At 32.5% G+C, this 21,847-nt stretch overlaps 1 protein-coding gene across 1 annotated transcript; it reads right to left on the minus strand.

Annotated features, from left to right (window-relative positions):
• Window positions 1–1,604: 1,604 nt before the first annotated feature.
• Window positions 1,605–19,304, minus strand: LOC124363053 (pyrroline-5-carboxylate reductase 2). Its single transcript, XM_046818128.1, has 7 exons — window positions 19,174–19,304; window positions 17,318–17,439; window positions 13,634–13,704; window positions 11,858–12,037; window positions 10,676–10,888; window positions 5,235–5,400; window positions 1,605–2,968 (listed from the first exon to the last, which is right to left on the minus strand). The coding sequence occupies exons 2-7, from the start codon at window positions 17,385–17,387 to the stop codon at window positions 2,850–2,852; spliced, it is 819 nt and encodes a 272-aa protein (XP_046674084.1). The 5' UTR covers window positions 17,388–17,439; window positions 19,174–19,304; the 3' UTR covers window positions 1,605–2,849.
• Window positions 19,305–21,847: the final 2,543 nt, after the last annotated feature.

A 21,847-nucleotide genomic window follows, 5' to 3' on the forward strand; every position in this document is an offset into this window, starting at 1 on the left:
GGTTTGACCCAGATAGTGTAAGAGATGGTAATCTAGATCTGTTTGGAAGGTTTGACCCAGATAGTGTAAGAGATGGCAATCTAGTTCTGTTTGGAAGGTTTGACCCAGATAGTGTAAGAGATGGTAATCTACATAAATCTGTTTGGAAGGTTTGACCCAGATAGTGTAAGAGATGGTAATCTAGATCTGTTTGGAAGGTTTGACCCTGATAGTGTAAGAGATGGTAATCTAGATCTGTTTGGAAGGTTTGACCCAGATAGTGTAAGAGATGGTAATCTACATAAATCTGTTTGGAAGGTTTAACCCAGATAGTGTAAGAGATGGTAATCTAGATCTGTTTGGAAGGTTTGACCCAGATAGTGTAAGAGATGGTAATCTACATAAATCTGTTTGGAAGGTTTAACCCAGATAGTGTAAGAGATGGTAATCTACATAAATCTGTTTGGAAGGTTTAACCCAGATAGTGTAAGAGATGGTAATCTAGATCTGTTTGGAAGGTTTGACCCAGATAGTGTAAGAGATGGTAATCTACATAAATCTGTTTGGAAGGTTTGACCCAGATAGTGTAAGAGATGGTAATCTAGATCTGTTTGGAAGGTTTGACCCAGATAGTGTAAGAGATGGTAATCTAGATCTGTTTGGAAGGTTTGACCCAGATAGTGTAAGAGATGGTAATCTACATAAATCTGTTTGGAAGGTTTAACCCAGATAGTGTAAGAGATGGTAATCTAGATCTGTTTGGAAGGTTTGACCCAGATAGTGTAAGAGATGGTAATCTACATAAATCTGTTTGGAAGGTTTAACCCAGATAGTGTAAGAGATGGTAATCTACATAAATCTGTTTGGAAGGTTTAACCCAGATAGTGTAAGAGATGGTAATCTAGATCTGTTTGGAAGGTTTGACCCAGATAGTGTAAGAGATGGTAATCTACATAAATCTGTTTGGAAGGTTTGACCCAGATAGTGTAAGAGATGGTAATCTAGATCTGTTTGGAAGGTTTGACCCAGATAGTGTAAGAGATGGTAATCTACATAAATCTGTTTGGAAGGTTTAACCCAGATAGTGTAAGAGATGGTAATCTAGATCAGTGCTGTATCAGTATTTTTTTCAGTCAGTAACAACTCTGGGAGGAAATGGCATCTATTTTCAGTCATATTGTATTATTGTTCTGTATAGCGATGATTCGAATCATACAAGTTGAGTTATTTTAAAATAGGAAACTTTTCAAAAAAAATACTATAATATGTGTCATAATCAGAGAATTTTCATTATACTCATATGTGAAACATTGATTCACCACTACAATTCGGGAAGCACAAAAGTCCAAGAAAAGGGTTGGCACAAGTGTGCACCATAAAGGCAGACTTTCGTCCAGCTGATATACATGTTTCTCTATATCGTAAAAATATTATTTTTTACTATTTTGTAAAGGAAAAACAATAACTGATTTACATTATGCATCAACATTTAAAAACATATCCCCTCAGATTACATCAACAAATAAATCTGGTTTATTGCATAAACTAGGTATTTACCATCTTTCCACTGATTTGTAAACCATTAGCTAAGCAAGGAATATATCTGTAAATAATTCAATTCTTTATGCAGACATAACATTTATCTTTTATTTACAATTTTATCACAGGCTATTCGTTTCTTGCCTCCTAATAAGCTTAGTGCATTACAACTAATCATTTTATACATGTAGTTATTCTAAGTCTTAATTTACGATATAAGAACATCAACTTTATAAAATATAATTCTATAGTAAATTGCAATATTTCTTACACATGGAACAAACTTCATTGCAATAAAAATTCTGTACTATGTTACAAACAAATGTGGACAATATAATACATTTTTGCCACCACAAAATAATTTACAATATTAAAAATCAGTTCATCTCGCAAACGACAATGTATAAGCTGAGATAGGACTAGGTAACTCTGGCCACCAAATAGAACAAAAACATGCCTAAAGTTTTAGGAGTATGATTTTCTAATAAATATATTAGAAAAGTTCATACAACCAATTATGAACTTTTCAAAGTCAGCTTGTGATATTCAACAATTTCTGTAAGGTTGTAAGTTAGGCACATAGTAATAAAACAAAAATCGTTTGTGTAACAATATTTATAACTAACTCAGTTTTAGTGGAAACCAAACTACCACTTCTATTTTGTTTATTACATAGTTGTTTCCACCACAACTGGGTTAGTTAGTAAATGTATATTTGTATGTCATAAAGTGAGTATTACACATAATGTAGTTTCTCAGAGCTGCAAAATATCCCAAGCTGATTCTTTTCTCAACTTTTTTTAGTGGTTATTTGAACTTTTTTTAATAGTTAATAAGAAACTTGCTCCTTAGCATTGGACTGTTTTATGCGTTCAAAGGTATTTTTATAACTAACTAAGCTACGCATTTTATAATGCCGATTATATATGTATTGATACTATACGCTCAATAATATACACACTAAATATCCATTATTATGGATATACCTTAATAGGTTCAGAATATTATTTTACGAGGCCCTTAAAAAAAAAATTGTCTTAAATGTCACTACATTTTAAACTAAATATATAATGAACATATAGAACTAACTTACACTAATACACAAGGATATAACATATACTAATCCTTCATATATGGACGTACTTACAGACTAATATTTCAATGCATAATGTGTAAGCATGTGGAATATCTTAAAAAACACCAAATTACAAGTAAAATACATAAAATGATATACATGTAGTAATATAATGAAACACTTAAAATTTAAATAAATGCTACGAAATAATATAGAGATGTATAGAATCAGTTATAAAGAAGTTGACCATCTATTTTCAGTTTTCCATGGACTTTGATATTTCCTTACTCTTGTTAGTAGCAGCTTCCACAGCTCCTATGACAGCAGAGCGGAAATTGCTCTTCTCCAGGTGGTACAGAGCTGCTGCGGTCGAACCTAAATACCACAAATTTTGAAACTACTTTACAAATTACTTAGTATAGGATAAATTATAGAATAAACTGTGGCGTGCTGTGGGTAAATTATAGATACTACACTTAATCCAAAGTTAATTGACCCTAAGCAGCTGTTGACACCTTCAGCTGAAGTTCACAAAAGAGGCAGAAACATTATTTGTTTACATTTACATTTTAGAAAATATTGAATAAATTATACAGTGCTTGATCAGTACTGTTATGCAGATTGCAAAGACAAAGTTACTATCTAATTTTTATTTTAGTGTGTATCAGTGATGAATAAACCATCTAATGCATTGAAAAAAATATTTAAATGGTGTTCTAAAACCCACCTTGGTAAAAAAGCTGTGAATTTTTGAAGTGAAAACTTCTTTAGGCGCGTTGAGCGTTTTGGTAGAGGGTAAAATCCTCGGTTCGCGTCACCGACATGCTAATGATACTAACCTGCTTGAAAAAGTCAGTCTCGCTGTGTTTTTTAACCGTAGACTTGGCCGCGGACTACTAACCTGCATGAAAAAGTCAGTCTCGCCGTGTTAAAACTGTCCCGGCGGAGTATGAAAACAGACTGCGAAAATCAGTGACCTTTACGGCTTCCTCTCGCGATTTAAAAGTGAAGCCAATGTCGTACAATTCTGTAAGATGCGTCAAATTAAAGCTCTTAATATTGGCAATCTATTGGTTACATTTTTAAATATTAAAAGAATTTCGAAATAATTTTGATTATTGTTTACATTTTACATAGCGTTTACAATGACAAGAAAAAAGTAGTAAGCGAGGATTTTTTTTATTTTTTGGTCAGACAAAATTTGTCAGCAAGAAAGTTGTGTGAAAATAGATGAATATTTTTTTTGTAATTTATCATTTTTTTATTGGAAGTTTAGTTTAGCCTGTAGTAGCGTATGAAGTGATGAGTGAACGTTTCTGCCGGAACTGTAGTTGGCGCATTGGCTCACTGATACCGTATTAACTCAATAAATTAGTTTATTGTGCAATAAAAATACCTTTATGAAAGAACCAAGTTAATTTAACTAATTTATTAGTTTTAAAAATATTGTGGGTTTAATTGTTATTGCAATTATATACTTTATCCGTAGCAATAACTGTATTATTTACAACGGTGTTTAACTCACTGTTGTTCACTCGGTGTTTACTCACTTGTATTCTATGTTTAACTAACTATTAATATTGAGCAATTACAACAAGTATAATGATTGCATTGAACTTTTTATTAAGATATTGTTAAGATAATTGTATATTAATTATTTTTTCAACCTCTTTGTATTTATATTTTGTTCATGATTTGTTTAACCCATCATATGTAACTAATAAATAAAACATAAAAAATTTCATATAATTTTTGCATATAGTTTTAATTACTCTCAACTTAATAGTTCCGTTTTCACTTCTATCGGCAGTCCCACAACTGCTACTGTTTTCACATAAGGTTTTCGAAACTGGTTATCTCCCTTAACAATTTTACTGTAGTTAAAGGAAAAGCAAAGGGCTGGCACACTCTTCCTTTTATATCAGAAGCAAAATACAAGCGACAGAAGTAGACACATTTTGATTAAAGCAGTCATTGTAAGCTTATTTATACACATATTTTCTTGATTGGGGTAAAACTAAATATTACTTGTAGCACCAGAAACACAGCAGACCACAAATAAACGCTTTTAAATCTAAGTTGAAATCCAAAACCAATATATGTGTTTATTTTCTTGGTTAGTGCAACAACAAACTCAACTGTGGAACCATAAATAAATTAGAGTGGGAAGTTAATTTAATCAGTCGTATATCTAACTTTTTTGTAACACAGTAACTTTTCAGTCATATGTAAGGTGTATATTTTATTTATTGAAACAAAAAAGCAAACTATCACTATGGCACTTGAAAAGTAGTAAACAGAGAGTAAATTAAAAGAGCTAAAAGCAGACGCTTTTCAATGGAAGTTGGTTTTTGTTGGTATATATTTTCTTGATCGGGGTACAAGTCAAACTCAACTATGGCACTTGAAATACCTTGAGATAGAAAATGAATCTATACAGATGGAAGTTGACAATTTTTGGCCAAATTGGGTTTTTGAGACTTACATGTATATATTTATTTATTCATACAACAAAACCAGTCAAAATTAGATGCCCTGTGGGATACTGCCTTGCTGCTCTTAAATGCCGCAATAATATCAAAATAGAATGGATTGATGTAATGTTCCTTAATCCCTAAACTCGACACTTGATTTGTGTTACCAGCCGGGGAAGTGACATTATCCTTCAGGATTCCTGGGTGTTGCTTGGTCTGCAGAACCATCTGACCAGCACCTACCACGGTCTGTGCTGCCAGACGGTACGCTAGATCTCGGGGGATACCCATGCGCACTGCACCATCCGCCAGTGCCTCGATCAACACGTATATCTGTAGCAAACAAATCCATAACAGCCTGCATATAAGATGTTGAGCAGTTCATTATCCATGTGATGATGATATTAAATAACTAGTTAATAGTAGTTTACCATTAAGATGTAATTGTTTATCATTATTTACACAATATCTTACTTATAAACCTAATATAAGTTTCGACCAGGGTAATCACTGTAGTAACAAAATGTATGTTATTTAAAAAAATAAAAAGCTAATCCTAGAGGAGTTAGGCTATATCCTTTTATATACCAAGGATATAGCATATATAAGGTCATTGAGCACATTTCTAAAAGGTTTTAGCCAATTTATTTGCATTGCTTTATCTACAGACAGTACTGAAAATAACAATTTCATTGACATCAAAATAAACTCAAGCAAAAAAATTCATTTTGATTGGTATATGAATTTAAAGTTATAAACCTTTTTAAAACATAGTTGAAAACCAAATTCTTCTCTTTTGATACTTTTCATTTACAAGATTTATATGCTTCAGATATTTTTACAATGAAAGGAACATAATGGAAACTGATGGGAAATAACGAGAAAAATAAAAGAAAAAAGGTTTCCGGGAAAGATGGGGTACCTACATTAAGGACCTCTTCCAATAACGCAATAGAAAGATTTAGGTAAACAAACTGTCCGACTATACAGTTCCTATGGCACCAATGGTGTTCTTTTTCTGCCTAAGAAAGATAATAGAAATTCCCTTTGGTCTTCTTTGGAACTGTAGTCTAATATCAGTGTGAAGTCGAATATAAGGCCTAAACAAACTTGCCTAGAACTTTCGTTCTTCAACAAAGAAATATCATATTCCTCATTAAATTACAACACACAATAAAAACACATAAGCGGAAGGATAATGGACAAGAAGAACCTATCTCAAGCTTGCAAAATTTCAAGTATAAATCTCATACATAAAATTCAACATTTTGAGACGTGACAAACATTCATACAGATGTTTGAAATTGTTGTAAAAAACATTGTAAGAAAATTTTGAGTTCTACCAAATGACAATAAATTATGTTAGGCAAACAATAGTTGCTCTTATTTGGTCATAAAAATATGGATGAATTTTACTTTTGTAGGTTTATAGTTAATATGCATCCAAAACCCCTTTTTAGTTTTGTTTTGTAATATTTATAATTTTTAATATTTAAATATTTGATACAGAAAAGTTTCTGTTTTTTTCTAGACTAAGAAATAAAACATATTTGTTACTGATAAACATGTAGATGTGTATTAGTCATATCTTTAAAACTACAATATACACCTCCCATAATTCTATAATTAATAGTAAGGGCATAAAAGTGTTCAAGGTTTAACATTTTTATGAAGTAATTAGAATCAATATAGTAAAAACACAGCCAGTTCTCAATGGCTAAGTTAAGTTAAAAGCTATTAGATATTGTCCCAAAAAATATAAATTTTTGAACTGTCAAATTTTGCATTTATTGCCATAAGTATTTCATTACTTTATAATTGAGTTGCTTTTAAGTTTAAGCATTATAATGTTCAACATTACCACTGAAGATATTTATCACTAACAATAATATATATTGGATTTTTTTTAGTAAACTACATTGCTGACTATTCCCTCAAGACATGATTCATTTTAACCGTTTGATGTACACTTATTTTTTTATTTTACACTATGCAGGTCTGGTGAATTTATGGGTTAATGTCGTGTTGTGTTAATCTTTTGTTAGCCCAGTGAGTACAGCAGTGCATCTTAAGTATAAAGTAGTTATCTTTTAAGTTTAAAGTTCGTTTGATTTGACCAAACAAATAAGTCACTAAACAATTCATTGCTACACTCTTCATCCAAAACCGTTTACCAAAACCATGTACCAAAACCATGCTTGCCTGCTACACTCGTCTAAAAGTTGTAGCATTGTATGGTCCTAAACTTAGCTATCTACCAAAACGTAGTGCCTGAAAGATTTCTTTGGAGATCGTTTAAAGTCTACATTACCTCATGAAATCCAAAGAATTTTCTTTGTCTAGACTGCTCCTTTTTCATATTTCTCAATGTTCTATTAGATTCAAACTGGTCATAAATTCTTGAAACTGTTAATTGTGCTCCAAACTCCATTTTGTAATACCTTTGAGGTCTTAAATGTCTTCCATTAACCCTTGAAAACCTCCTCTAAAATGTTCTTAAATTTAACAGACACCTGCATTTTAGCCATACTGATAACATATATTTTGTAAGGGAAATGGCAACAATCAGTTATATTATAAAAATCAATATTTGGAATTATAGTCTGTTTAGATTGAAAACAACTTCATGGATGTTTCCAATTTCTTTACTTTATTCATAATATGACACAATTTTCTACTAGACTGCACTACGTAATTCATTGTTTAAGTATTCAAACGATATAAACTTCACAAGTTATAGTGCATAGTCATCATATCTTTAAAATTATACATTTCCCATAATTCTATGACCAAAATAAGGTCATAAAAGTGTTTGGTTTAACATTGATCTTATGGGGTACAACTCAAGGTCGTTTCACTACGGCCCGGCTCTGAAGTGCCCACCACAGAGCAAAGGCATTTTAGTTATTTATGTGAGGCAACAGGTTAAAAAGTTATCTAAATATCTCTCTACAGCCACTAAGTATATGAATAATGTGTTTGTTAGCTTCTGTAATACAATGGCTTACTGTGTAGACTGAAATACTTTCATTAAATGCTTGTACGATAATACTTATTCTCTGATCAGTTTCTTTGGCAAGAATTTGTTTGAAGAAAGAGAGAAAAGTGACCTTAAAACTCTAATCCTAGCTAGATCATGCTATTAAATTACATCAACTTCAAATTTGAGCCTTATATGTTTTATTTTGTATGCCAAGTGTGAAAGGTTAAAGAATAAATATTAGTTATAAAAACAGTTAAATTAAAACTCGTATTTTGATTAATATACACTAAGCATAAAAAGATATCTCAAATCAGCACATAATTGTTTTAGTTTTTCATGATTCAAAATGTATGTTTTTGGCCAGAAAAGCATAAAGGAATTGACCATTAGGAATGCCGAATGGTGAATTATAAATTCTGAGTCTATATAACGTAAAAAACTTGTAAACTTTAGAGCCAAACTACGATTCCAATAATAAAATTGATATTACTAATAATCCATATTTTTCCATCCACAAATGAGCAACTATTATTTATCTAACAATGTCTAACAGAGATAACAGCTTGAGAATCACTCTTCACTATCATTCTTGGTGCTTGTCAAGAATAAACAAGTCCTATCTTGAAAAACTTGTAACCACTCTAGTTAATCTATGGACTAGTAATTGGTCAATCTTAAAAAGCTTGTTTTATAACAATACATATGGTTTTACTATTTTAAAATATATAACGGATATTTTTTGTTCTATAGAAATACCTCTTAACAATTTAAAAATACACATGATTGACGATTGATTACACATATTTCAAAAATATATTGTACCATTCCATCAGTATTTCATCATAAGAATTTTAATTAAATTGTAAACCAAAATCTATAAGTTATTATTTTTTTTTACTTTTGAGTGATTTAATCTAGATGTTATTTGTGTTGACTTATTTATGTATATGGACATGTTAACATTGGGAATATTAACAGATTTCTTAATAAACAGTTTTGATATGTTTGGGTGTAGAATATTAACAGTAAGCTCATACACATACACTTTATGAAGACTGGACCCAGCGGTTTCAATTGATGTTTGATAAGGAAATTAATAGATTTTTGAAGGAAAACACTTTTAGGTGTAACAGAACTTTAAAATTTTATCACAACTCATTAACTCATAATCATCTGGTACAAAAAGTAAGGTCTTCTGTAATTTAATTGGAGTAAGGTAAAAATCAAGATGTACTTTTGGTTGCGTATGAAAATGGAATACATTTTTATAATTAAAATATAATAGAATTGAAATACACTCTCTTCATTCATTATGATTCTCTTAGTATTATCTTTGTCGTTCTCTACACTCAATTATACATCATAATGCTGAAATGTGGTTTTTTCTAACGCTGGCACATGTAAACTGTTGTACAGTTAGCGTTCTTCTAGGGATTCTTTAAGGCTGATCTAGTCTGCAAGAGAGATGGACTATAGATCTCATTGGATTGTGAATGTTAAAACTGGATCCGCTTAAAGTATTATGTTGAGGTCAAGAAAATTGTCTTCTTGGTATATATAAATATCCTCAATATCTTTACACATCAGAGTAAGAAGTTCTTTGTTGATTTGACCTTATATCATGACTGTTTTGAGGAATTACCAATTGGATTCTCCAAGGCAGGTATATGACCTTAGTAGGAGAAAGAAGATGACCATCTACTACAGTAGTTTTGAACTTGGGGGGCGTGCCCCCTGAGGAAGCGTAGAAGATTTTTAAGGGAAGTGTCATTGTATTAGAATAATAGAAAATGTTGGGGAACATGGCTTGCAAACGATTTTCGTAATGCTTACGTGTCAGTTTGTTTAATGTGCGATTCTTTATGCTTGCATGGTTTGTTAGTAATATTCTGCAGTTTGTTAGATGTAAACATAAAAAGTGGGACGGACAAGTTGTATAATGATGATTATACTAAATATTATGTTTTCATTTCCATTGACAAAATTATTATTTACCTCAGTGCGTTATTTACAATGTTGTTTTGAGTAACAACATTCAGTTTTTGTATAAATGTGTATAAAAAATGTAATTTTAAAAGTCTTACTTATACCTTAACCAATAAATTAAAATTTTACTACTGTATTGACCAAATAAGGTGGTGGTAGAGGTGAGGGCGTAACCAAATGTCAGTGTATTAAATGAGGCATAAAATCTGAAAGGTTGAGAACCCCTGTTCTACTAAATGACACTATCTACCACTGGTGCTGGGGTATGACTAGTATGTGCTAGGTAAAGTCAAGTGGTTGATTTATTGCCCCTTGTTGTTGAATGAGTAAAAAGAAGTACAAGTACTGTAGAAATTTAAAATCCTAATATGCTTACTTTAAACTAACTGATAATATGAAGAGTTAAAGGATCTGATAGGACCTAATGAAAGTAAAAAGGCCAAAGAGCAACTTTACTGACCTTTAAGCCTCAAATCAATTGAGTTCTTCCTTGAACCTATGTCCCAAGTTCAAGTCTCTAAAACCTTTCTATCAAGTATTATTGCCCAAACAGACAGATGAGACAATTTTAAGAATGTTATCCCTCCTTTCTCTAAATATATAAACGTATATCTGTAAGTGTTAAAAATCTATGCTCACATAAGCTGGTCCTGAACCACTGAGGCCAGTGACAGCGTCCAAGAGATACTCTGGCACTTGTTCACAGACTCCAACTGCCTCAAACAACTTCTTGGTCAACCCTGCATCCTCCTTGGTCGCTGATGAACCACATACAAACACTGACGCACCTTCCTTGACAAGTGCCGGTGTGTTGGGCATAGCACGTACCACACGACTACCTTTCGGCAACAGCTGAAAAATAAATTGAAATGTACAACTCAACTGTTTATTGGCTGCAAATTATTTCAGTAATAACATTTATTAAACAATAAAAAACAGTTTAAAACAATACAATTTTAAAGAATAATATATTTGTTATTTTCCAGCATTGAAAAATGTATACATAACATATTCTACGCTTCATTTTTTTACTTACTTAGTGTATAAACCTAATATGTGGCTTTGGACAAACTTCTTTTAAAATGAGATGTTGCTCCTTTTGTTATAATGTTCACAAAGTACTGGACCCAAGTGGCCTAAGATGCCCAATTTTGGATATGAGTTAGAGATAGCGCAGATTCAAATTCTGTCTGCGACTGTACTACTTTTTATCAGTACCATCGACCTTTTACTGTATTGACTCTCCTCTTATTCTGTTTGATAAGATCCTCACACAGGCCAGTGGCCTATGGAGGATAAGCCTTAAAAGGGGATTGGCCTCTCCTTTATTATATTTAAAAATGGTTTAAACATTCGCCAAGGTTTTGAAATCAGGTCTGGAGAAATGAAAAATCTACTAAACATCACCATGACTGACAGTGATTCTGAGTTCTTGTGAAGATGATACAATTCCATCAAATAAAACTGAACTTAAAATACACGTAAAAAGTTACTTTCCATATACTGCTACTGAGCACTAGAACGTTTCATGATAACTTCTTGGCACTACACATATCATATTATAATGCTTATCTAACAATATAAGTATTTTAAGATCTTGATTAACATTTATTCATTAAGCAAGGACAATCTTGACAGTTCTACATCTTTTTTGCATTCAATTCTCAAGTGGTGGCAAAAGGCTTTAAATCTTAATAAGTTATATTTCCACTATAAACCAGGAATTTCTCTACTATCACAAATACTGCCCCTTGTACTAAACATGAGAAAATTTTAACATTTTTCCCTCTACCCCCTCTTATAGTCATTCCTAGGACTCACAGATTCCAGTTGCTTGATAGTGACTCCCATGGCAACAGAGATGATGAGGTTCCGGGTGGAGATATCACTATGTGCCTCAGTGAGTACTGTGGGGACAACACTTGGCTTTGTGGACACTATAATGACTTCACTACCACGTGCGACCTCTGTGTTTTTGAACGTCACTGTACTGCCTATGCCCTAGAACAAAGATGTCAGTCAGTTTTGTGTGAAACTCAATCTTAAAAGGAATGTAGAGCACTATGCAAATGAAAAAAAAATTGTCTATAACTTCAGTGAATACGACTCAAACTGTAGTTAAAATTGATTTTGTTATTAAATATTTTGATGTACTATTATGACTATTTTTCATTAATACTATAGGTAAATACCATGCATAGATTTATTTGCAATAAAAAAACTATCTATATTTGCATAAAATTATGCTTAAAAATTAATTTATACTGGAAACAGTCAGTGGTTACAAAGTTTCAAAACATTGTACAAAGTTCGATAACTTAACTTTTTATTATGTTGAGTGTATATAACATATCTAATTCTGTTTGATGCTCATTATTGATGACAAATGATTCGAAGGGTTAACAGGATTTTGGATTTTTTCGTTATGTTACAAGATCTGAAAGACTACCTTTCGAGAACTATATCTATCCTCTTCTTTATGTCAAACCCTAAGACATAAAGTAAAAATGCATGAACATTAACAGGAAAGTTGGTTACAATAATTTTTTGTCTTTCAGTTAACTATAGAGAGGTACATTTTTGTGGACGTTCAAATTTCTGCTACAGATTTAGTCAAATATGACTTTTTCATGCATGCTCTTCACCTTTTTGTTGATTTGTTAATTTTCGTGTATTATGCCTTTGTTTATGTTTCCTGGAGAAGAGGAGAGATACCAGTTTTCAAAATTTAGTGTTCCATTTTTTGTAATGCACACATAAATCCTATTATCCTTTAATTTAGGCACTTCCACTTAAACAGTATTATGAAGTAAGTGTCAGTTTAAGTGCTTCTTAGCGAGGTGGGAATTTATAAATAAATAGTATAACCCCTTTTTTTTAAAAAAAAAAAAAAAAAAACTATTTCGTTCCAAATCGTAGGAACTATGTAAACATTTAAAGCCATAAGAATAAGTTTCTAATGTTCCTGAGCAATCTGACAATGCAGTGCTGCAATCCCGTGCGTTAGCGCCACATTAAAAAAAGTAGAACAATTTTCGAAAAAAACATCCACCCAACACAGCAATGGTTTTTAGTTGTGGCTAAGGAGAGGTTATCGAAACCATACACACAGCATTTGTTTTAATCATAAACAAAGAAACGACAAAAATCTAACAGACAATATACTGTAATTTACCTGCTGTATCGGACACAAATGTAAGTGCGAATGTTTTGTTTTAGTAACAAGATATTTACATTATACCACAACAAGGTATTTTCTGAAAAGCTTACAGAGTATCAGTTTCTTAAGATAATAAAGAGAGCATTGCGTTTTGTTAATTGTGTCAAGATGAGAACGTATGGCATGTTAATATTGAGGTTATGTTTATTTTCAACTCGTAAAAGTAACCAGCAGGTAGTCTGGAGAGACACCGGCTGGGTGCAAGATAAAGTTTATTACTTATCTTGGATAGTAATCGACTGTATTTGACTATCTATTCTCTCACATGCTCCACGTATGAAGTGATAAACTCCAATGACCATGTTTGCGTGCAGTGGCACTCAGTTGATAGAGACATCAATGGAGCTTTGCTTATCTTATCTTATCAGTATACTTGCCTTAAACGCATCGGCGAGTGCTACATCATCGGGGTGGCAACTTGCGATTATGTTTTCTCCTTTTGTCAACCCTGAATCATAAAATCACCAAATTAACCTGTGTTCACATAAGATAATTGCTGTTGTAGTCTACTTAAAAAAATATCATGTAGATGGTACTAAATATTTTAAAATGTTTTATAATTTGTATTATTTATTTACATTCATGTTACTATATTCGTAGCTTAAGAAAGATTCATATTTTAAAGACACCTCAGTGTAATTTAATACTCACTTAATAAAAACGTTGAGCTTAAACATATGTATAGTAATCGTGTAACTTACTTAGATTGTAATCGTGTAACTTGCAAGGAATACTCTATCTTGCAGCTATGCGTCAATAGATAAGGAGCTCTTATGAACAAACCGTTTGACACATAAATAATAGTTATATCACTTTCAGAGTATGTATAGCGCTATCTGACGCTTATTTAACATTTATTTACGTATTTTGCGGATCGTAAAGTCCATAGCTATTATAATTTCATTATGCTACAAGTGTTACTTATGTCACATGTTAAAATATAACATGATTTACTCAGCTTGTTTACAAATGTATTTAAATTCTTTTTCAAATGTTGTTTATACAATTTTTTTCTCGTTTGCCATCATGGTTAATCCATAAGACCATTGTAAAATGTTCTTATCTGGAGAACACCCAGCCAAATTCCATGGAGTAACATGCACCATCATCGAACTCGATGTTGCTTATAAGAAATTAATCTTTAGTAAAATTTCGAATCTATAAGTCAGTTCGTTCTCGAGATATCGTGCGGACAGACAGACAAATGGAATTTTTCCAACCCCTCCAGTGATAGGCTTCGCTAATGCTCAGTCAGTTGTAGTGCTATCATGGCTGACATAGATGGATAGACTAAGAAGAATCCAACATGGTGGGCCAAAACCACAGATGTCCTTGCAGAGCGATGAAATTTATTCCGCTGATAAAATGAACCGGCAGAAAGAAATAGGAGATAAGTACTAAAGTCACACTATGAAAGTATATGGATCACAAATCTAGTTTAATAGGACCAATTGGCACCTATCTATAAAATTTTCCAGTATAAAGAAATATTATCGTATGTGCGAGATGGTGCCACAGCACACCGCGCAGATACAAACACAGTAACTAATACTTTACAGGCAATGTTAGAAAAATGTTGAAAATTGTCTTTTTATGCTAACTTACAGGATATAGTTATATAACTGTGGTTTAATTTTGATTGCTTTCTAACGACGTTACAAAAACCGTTCGGAGACTGATAACAGGAACAAGTTTTTTTCTCTTTGAAAACAAATAAGGGAACAAAGTTTAACATTTTAGAAAACACACGTGATTCTCTTAAACACGAGTTTGTAAAAAACATTAAAAATATGTTTTCAGTAACTTTTAATCTGATACTAAGTATTAATATACATAATCTGATACTAAATTGTGATCAAACGCATAACAAATATAAAATATTAACTTTTTAGAATAACCTATTTTACTTACTTTTTTCATTTAAGGGTCAAAGAAGTCAACATAATAAGTTTTTAAACTTAAAACAGTTTCAAACATAAATACAAATGCCACATGGAAATATTGTTAGTTTTCAGTTAGTTAAGTTGTACGTTTATTATTATGCAACTGTAATAATATTACCTGGTAACAACAAAAAAAAAAAATTATATAGCTATGCAATATCAGAAACATTTTACTAATTTACAAAACAATGTGCTTTATTTTGTTTATACGTGATCTCTGATGTATTTTGTCTGAAAATACCAATTGTAACATCTACGAGTAGTTTTTAAAGTTTTAATAAATGGAAACAGGCAGAAATCTACAAAAAATAATAATACTGAAGACTACCTCATCATAGAAGTGAAATCAGTTAGCTGATCAAGGACGGCAAAATATACGAGTAAAAGTAATTTGAGGTGCTGTGATTTTCTCTAATCATTCAGAGTGAATTTGTACATAACACATTATGTAACATATTTACCAATCACAAGAGAGTAAGTTGTGAATTTAAGTGAGACCTCATATGAAATCACATGAAATCTTATATAATAAGGCATCAGATTAAACATACTGAATAATCTCCTCGTTTTCTAAGATTTCCCACTCTGACCATTGCCATTCATTAGATAATTAAAGCTACGTTATCGTAACTTATGAATTCATTAGTGATCTTATACCCGTGTATTGCAGACGTAATTTGTTTCAACAGTCTTAAAAAAATATTAAATTCAATAAATAAGGCTTTTATTTAGATAAATATGGCATTAAATGAGATAAATAAGGTATTGAATTAAACAAAACAAAAAGTACGTTAACGTAATTACGTTATTAACGAATTCTACGACTTTTTCTATTAAGGTACGTGACTGAGCAAATTAAGGACATGTAAAATGCAAAGATAGAGGAATATTTGAGTTTATTTGTATTATTTTTCGTATAACCTGTAAAATTATTTGTATTATTTTCCGGCTTTACTAAGGGTCCGACAGGACGTTATTGTAATAGTGTCATTGTTCGTCCGTTAGTGCGTAACTCATGGTAGAGAGGCCCTAGAGACTTGAAACTTGGAGATTATGTTCCTCTTGATCCGAATAATACTGAATTCAAGGTCAAAGGGCAGTCCGTGTGTCTATCTGTCCATCTGCGATAAGTTTATAGGAAGGTTCCATACTTTTATGTTGCGGTTAACATTTTGTTCTACGTAGGATATTATTATTCCCACCAGTTGAACTTGATGGGAATTCAATATGGACGAAAATTAAAAAATTTGCAGAAATTAGTCAAACAGTTATATAAAGGTAGAGAATACCAGTATGGTGCTCTTTTCGTTATTGTGTCCGATAAGATTTATTTTACATTAACTAAATTTAACCTTTGGCATAAATAGTTTGTGTCGAATTGTATTTTATTATTAATATATTACAGTTGATTTAAATTGTTATTATTTTATTTTCAATATCTTGATAATAAAAAACGATAAACAACATTGGTTTATAGTTAAGAATTTGATGTAAAACTGCAGTTCAAAATGCTAGGTCGCAACAATACACATTTACCTTTGAAAACATCGAAAGTTCTAAAAATGTTGAAGCCAAAAATCCAAAATGAACTATTTACTACACGACATTATTCGGGAGTGGTTCATATCAAAATATGAAAAATGTATTTAAGAAGTAGCCTGCGTGAGGGGGCATTAAAAACCAATACATTTATTTCAAATATTTTATAACTACATGCGGCTCATTGGTATAAAACGGTTTACTTACGCGAACAAGAATTGAAATCTTTCAATTCTGTTACAAAGAGGGTTTGTAATTTCAGAGCTAAATTAAATTGAACCTATCCAAAGGTGAGGTTTGTCAAGAGGCCGTCACTCATCAGGGGTCAAAATATTAAATTATCTGTTCGACTTGCAGTAACTTGCACTTTGGAACGAACAAGAAATATTGAGTTTTTTTCACTCTACTTTGAAATGAACATTGTGCTATCAATCAATTCCACTGTTATAATTAGTGTAAAGTAACGAGTCAAAAATACAACTGAAAATCAGCATAATGTTATTTAATTATCATTTTTTCTAAAAGAAGTTTGTTTTTTCGAGTATTGTTGAAGTTATAGGTTATGTCGCTTTTACTTACCTGCAGAGATGAACCCCTTGGCGAGCGCATGCGCCATACGCCCGCCGCCCAGAAACCCGACTTTGAGCATGGTCGGGCTGATACTGATGTAGCCCGCGCCCGCGCCGCCACCTCCGAGTGACCTATGGACCACGGATATGATAACAAATTGTCTTATCAGTGGGCAATTGTACTCTCACGATCAGGAGGAGCACACACACTTATAAACAATCTACTAAGATAGAAAATCCAACCAGCTTAGATTCAAGTACAAAGGTTTCTACAAAAATAAAGCAAATCAACACTGACGTGTTTTGGGGAAGGAAAGTTTTTTCTCAAGAGAGCAATATGTATATAACTGTGATCGTTTTTAAACGCTGTTAATTTACAACTTGGGTTTACAAAATGTATTCTTTAGTGATGTTGAAATGTACCGAACAGTTTTAAACATATATTGTGAAATGTCTAGAAATTGCAATAATGTTAATTTTTTACAGCAATTGAACATGAAAAATTCTTTTGTGATCAATAATTTTATGAACAGACCGATCTCTAAGGATTATCTTGCTCCAAAACTATAGCTGAATATCGTACAAGTTAAACTATCAGTTTGCTTTATAACTTGAGTCAATATCTACACTTGTTTGACCTAGATTTCAAATTCAATTTCTTACAACTGTCGAGATATGTTTTTTCTCGGGATGCCGATTACAGCCTAGTTTTTTTTATTTATTTATTTTTTTAATTATGATTTGCACTTTTTCTCAATTTAGACAAAAACTGTCATATTCGTCAAACACTAATTTCGAAAAGGGTGGAAAGTTATCCTGCTGTAAGAACTTATAAACTCCCCTCCCCTTCCACTATCTACGCAATTACTCAGGCTGTGAAAGTGTGGTTTTGATACACACAAGCGTTCTTTTGTTTAGTGAGCCAATTCGAGTACAGAAATATTTTTAGTTTGCTGTCAACTAATCGTATGCCATAGATGTGTTGATAAATGATTAGTAAGTTACTTTACAAACCTATAATTAATTCCTAGTGATTTAAACATTATTAATTTTAAATTCAATAAATGCGATTGTTAAAACAAAATAATAGTTTTCATTAAAGGCATTCTTGACTCTTACGTTTTAATGTTATTTATATGTGGAATGTATAGTTTCCATTTCTATAATTTGGTGTGTATTTTGAACTATTATAGTGCAATCAGACCATACATAATCAATTATGACCAGGGGTTACGTTTGACCTAGGGCCTGTACTTTCGAAGGGAGTTCGGACCTAGTTCCTTGTTTAGCCAATATGTGGAATATCTCGTTTTAAAAAACCTATTTATTATATCCGTGTTTATGCTATTAACTTTTTCAAACATTTTGATCGCTGGTTAGGAACCATCACGGTTTACTGTCCACTGCTAATACGACACGATTACTATTATACAATAATACAATGTACATTATTAGATTTCATATAGTTTTAATTGAAAATTTAGCATATTATGAAACAGCCCAAATTTATAAATTGTGTTACCTGAATTAAACTTTAAAACATCAAACAATTTTAATGATCTTTGTGAGTTTGGGAACATGATAAGAGTGGATATCAAGGGGGATGAGCATGCATCTGCCCTGGGGCTCGAAATATCTCGCTACAGCCCTGAACACTATTCGCTTTATTTCGAAATAAACTATTCAATTTTACGCTTTGAGGTCGGAGCAATATTGATATTGATTGATAAGGGTAACGTGTTCAATTTTAAATGTGCTGTAAATTAATTTTACACCCTCACAAAGAGTTGAAACGTAAAGTCAAATAATAATTAATAGATAAATATGTTTTTTATTGATGTGAATATAAATGACATAGGTACTTACCTCTATTTACGTAGAACATCACATGGGGACCAGGTTAGCTAGGTACCGATATGTTCTCGTAAGCTAAATATGCAGTGAAAATATGACCTCAAGAGTATAAATCTTTAACACTTTCAGCGTTTGTTGGAGCTGACCCTTCCCTTTCTCAGAGCTAAAAACAGCCGCCGCCGCCAGAAACTGTCAGTTGGCCAATTCACGTAGCTACACTGCACTTGGCGTGACATTGTAACTAGAGTGACTAAATGGTAACCTATTTTATGTTTATATAAGGTATTTTCTAAACTTGCATCTTTATCAATATCTTATAAAAACTAAAAGATGTATAAATACTAAGTTTACAGTAAACATATACTTTAATCAGAATACATTTTCTACAATGAAATTCGACCCCCTTTCTCTTCACACATTAAACTCGACCTAATCTGGATTTTTAAAACTCAAATTGCAAGGCACCCATACAAAATAGTTATATCATCTTAAAGCGGATTAAAAGAGAAGCATTTTGGATATAGAAAAGTAACTACAGTATGTATTGTTAGTATCAGTGGCGTAACTAGAATTTGGTTTTGAGTGGGGAGGGGGGAGGTTGAAGAGGTTGAGGAGCCCAGAACCCAGGAATGCATGAATATGGAGAAAATATGGAGTAAATATGAACACAACTAACTTTTTTATCAATTATATAGGCCTAAAAATCTTTAACTGCTGCATTTCAGACAATTTTATTTACTCGTATTTGTAGGGATCTTGGGGTTGAGATGTTCTATCCCCGTCATCCCCGCACAGTTACGCTCCTGTTGAGGGTTTAGCAGTTGAGTTATTTAATCGACTTAAAAAAGAAGGAGGTTTTACACCTCAACATGTTCCTACGTTCCACTTTTAGGAACAGTCAGCTTGCTAACCAGTAGTCAATGCTGTCGAGACGTTGCGAGAAATTGGGATTATATTGGTTAATGCCATGCTGTGTGTGAGAATGTTGTTGGTTGAAGTTTATTTAATTGTTAAAATCTTTTTATGTTTTCTAGTTAGTTCTTTTTTAATATTGGTACCCAAAGTGGCCTAACCTGAACTTAAGGTTGGCTTAGCGGTTGATCTGCTAATATTATATATAAAGCTTGTAAGTCTGTAGCGACTAAAGAAACTCACGGTCAGCCGTATTATAGGTTTCATCCCATTCTGTGAGATGAATTTTAGACCAACATTGCTAAGCAATTTTAGACTTTTTCACTAGCCCTTTATTCGTATTTTCTTAATGTTCTTTAATTCTCTTTTGGGCTACCTTTATGCTTTCTCCATCGCATTTCTATCTCATTATTTCAGATGATATGCCACGATGCCGCAGAAAGTGCCGACATTGATTTTCTTGTTAGTGTATCAATTTCGCCTGAGCTGGTGTGACATGTGTTTGTGCTCTTAACTTCAATGTACGATTGAGACAGGAGATGAGTCAGATATCAAGGCCTAGAAACATGTCAGATCAAGGTAAACGTTTGTCCTTCAACAACATATGGTTTCGCTGCTGGCAGTAACGTGAAACGACAAGTATCAGTACTCAGTAAGCTGAAGCTTGGAGGCAACATATGAGAGAACATTCAACACTTTAGAAACATGTTCAGTAACTATTCCTTAACAATCAGGCTCTGTGACGAGGACCACTCTGTTTAAGTAGCTTCAATGATGAGCGTCATTGGCGATGAGACTTTCAGGATAGTTTACAGTTTGATGGATGAACCTCAGAGGTCAACGGTGAATGAGGTTCTGCGTGTGCTGAAGAACATCTAACCCCGGAGTTGAATATTCTGTACGAGAGGTACTTGTTTAATTCAACCAAGCAGAAGACATAAGAGACACATCAGGGTTCCCTCATGAAGCTCATGACTTAGTTGAAGCTGTGTGACTTCAAAAAATGGAGGATGAGCTCATGTTAGACAAGATCGTTTGTTCAATAAAGCACTTGAAGCTGCTAGAAAAGTTGTAGCTGCAAAAATGCCACTTTGTTCGACGCTGTTCAAATGAGCAAAATCAACGAGGAGACGAAACAGAAAATGAACAAGATGCAAGATCTGAACAACAAAATCAACAAGATAAATTACGAGTCCAAGATCAAAATTCATGAAAACAAACTAAATGACACTTTTTCAACACTAATAACTCATGTTACTCTCGTGGAGGAAGAGGACATTTCACAAGAAGGATTTTGGATGTTGCAACTGTCTTAAGAGAGTAGTAAGCTGGCAGTTTACGCTTATATAAATTATATATAAGCAGATCCAGAATTTGATCAAACATATCTCAGTTGGCTGGCCCAGGATAAGAGGAGGGTTCCACAAAGCTTAACAAGTTTCTAGAATTACAGAATGGATTGTGCTCTGAAAGGTAACTAAATCTTGATTCCTAAAATGCTAAGAAAAAAGTTTTTGCATAAAATTCATAATGGTAATTTAGGCATAGAGTCAACATAATTGGTTGCTAAAGAAGCAGTGTTTCGGCCAACCATGTTATCTGAAATTGAAGGTGTGGTCTGTGCTAAGTTTGCTGAAAATTAACGATCAATAGAAATGAAATCTCATGAGCTGCTTACTCGTCCTTATGAAAGAATCAGCGTGGACGTGTTTGAGATGAAGAGCTTTGAAAGATTTTGTTACTTTCTGATACCAGTTGACCACTAACTTGGATT

This window comes from Homalodisca vitripennis, chromosome 5 (genome assembly GCF_021130785.1).
Source record: "Homalodisca vitripennis isolate AUS2020 chromosome 5, UT_GWSS_2.1, whole genome shotgun sequence".
Lineage (NCBI taxonomy): Eukaryota > Metazoa > Arthropoda > Insecta > Hemiptera > Cicadellidae > Homalodisca > Homalodisca vitripennis.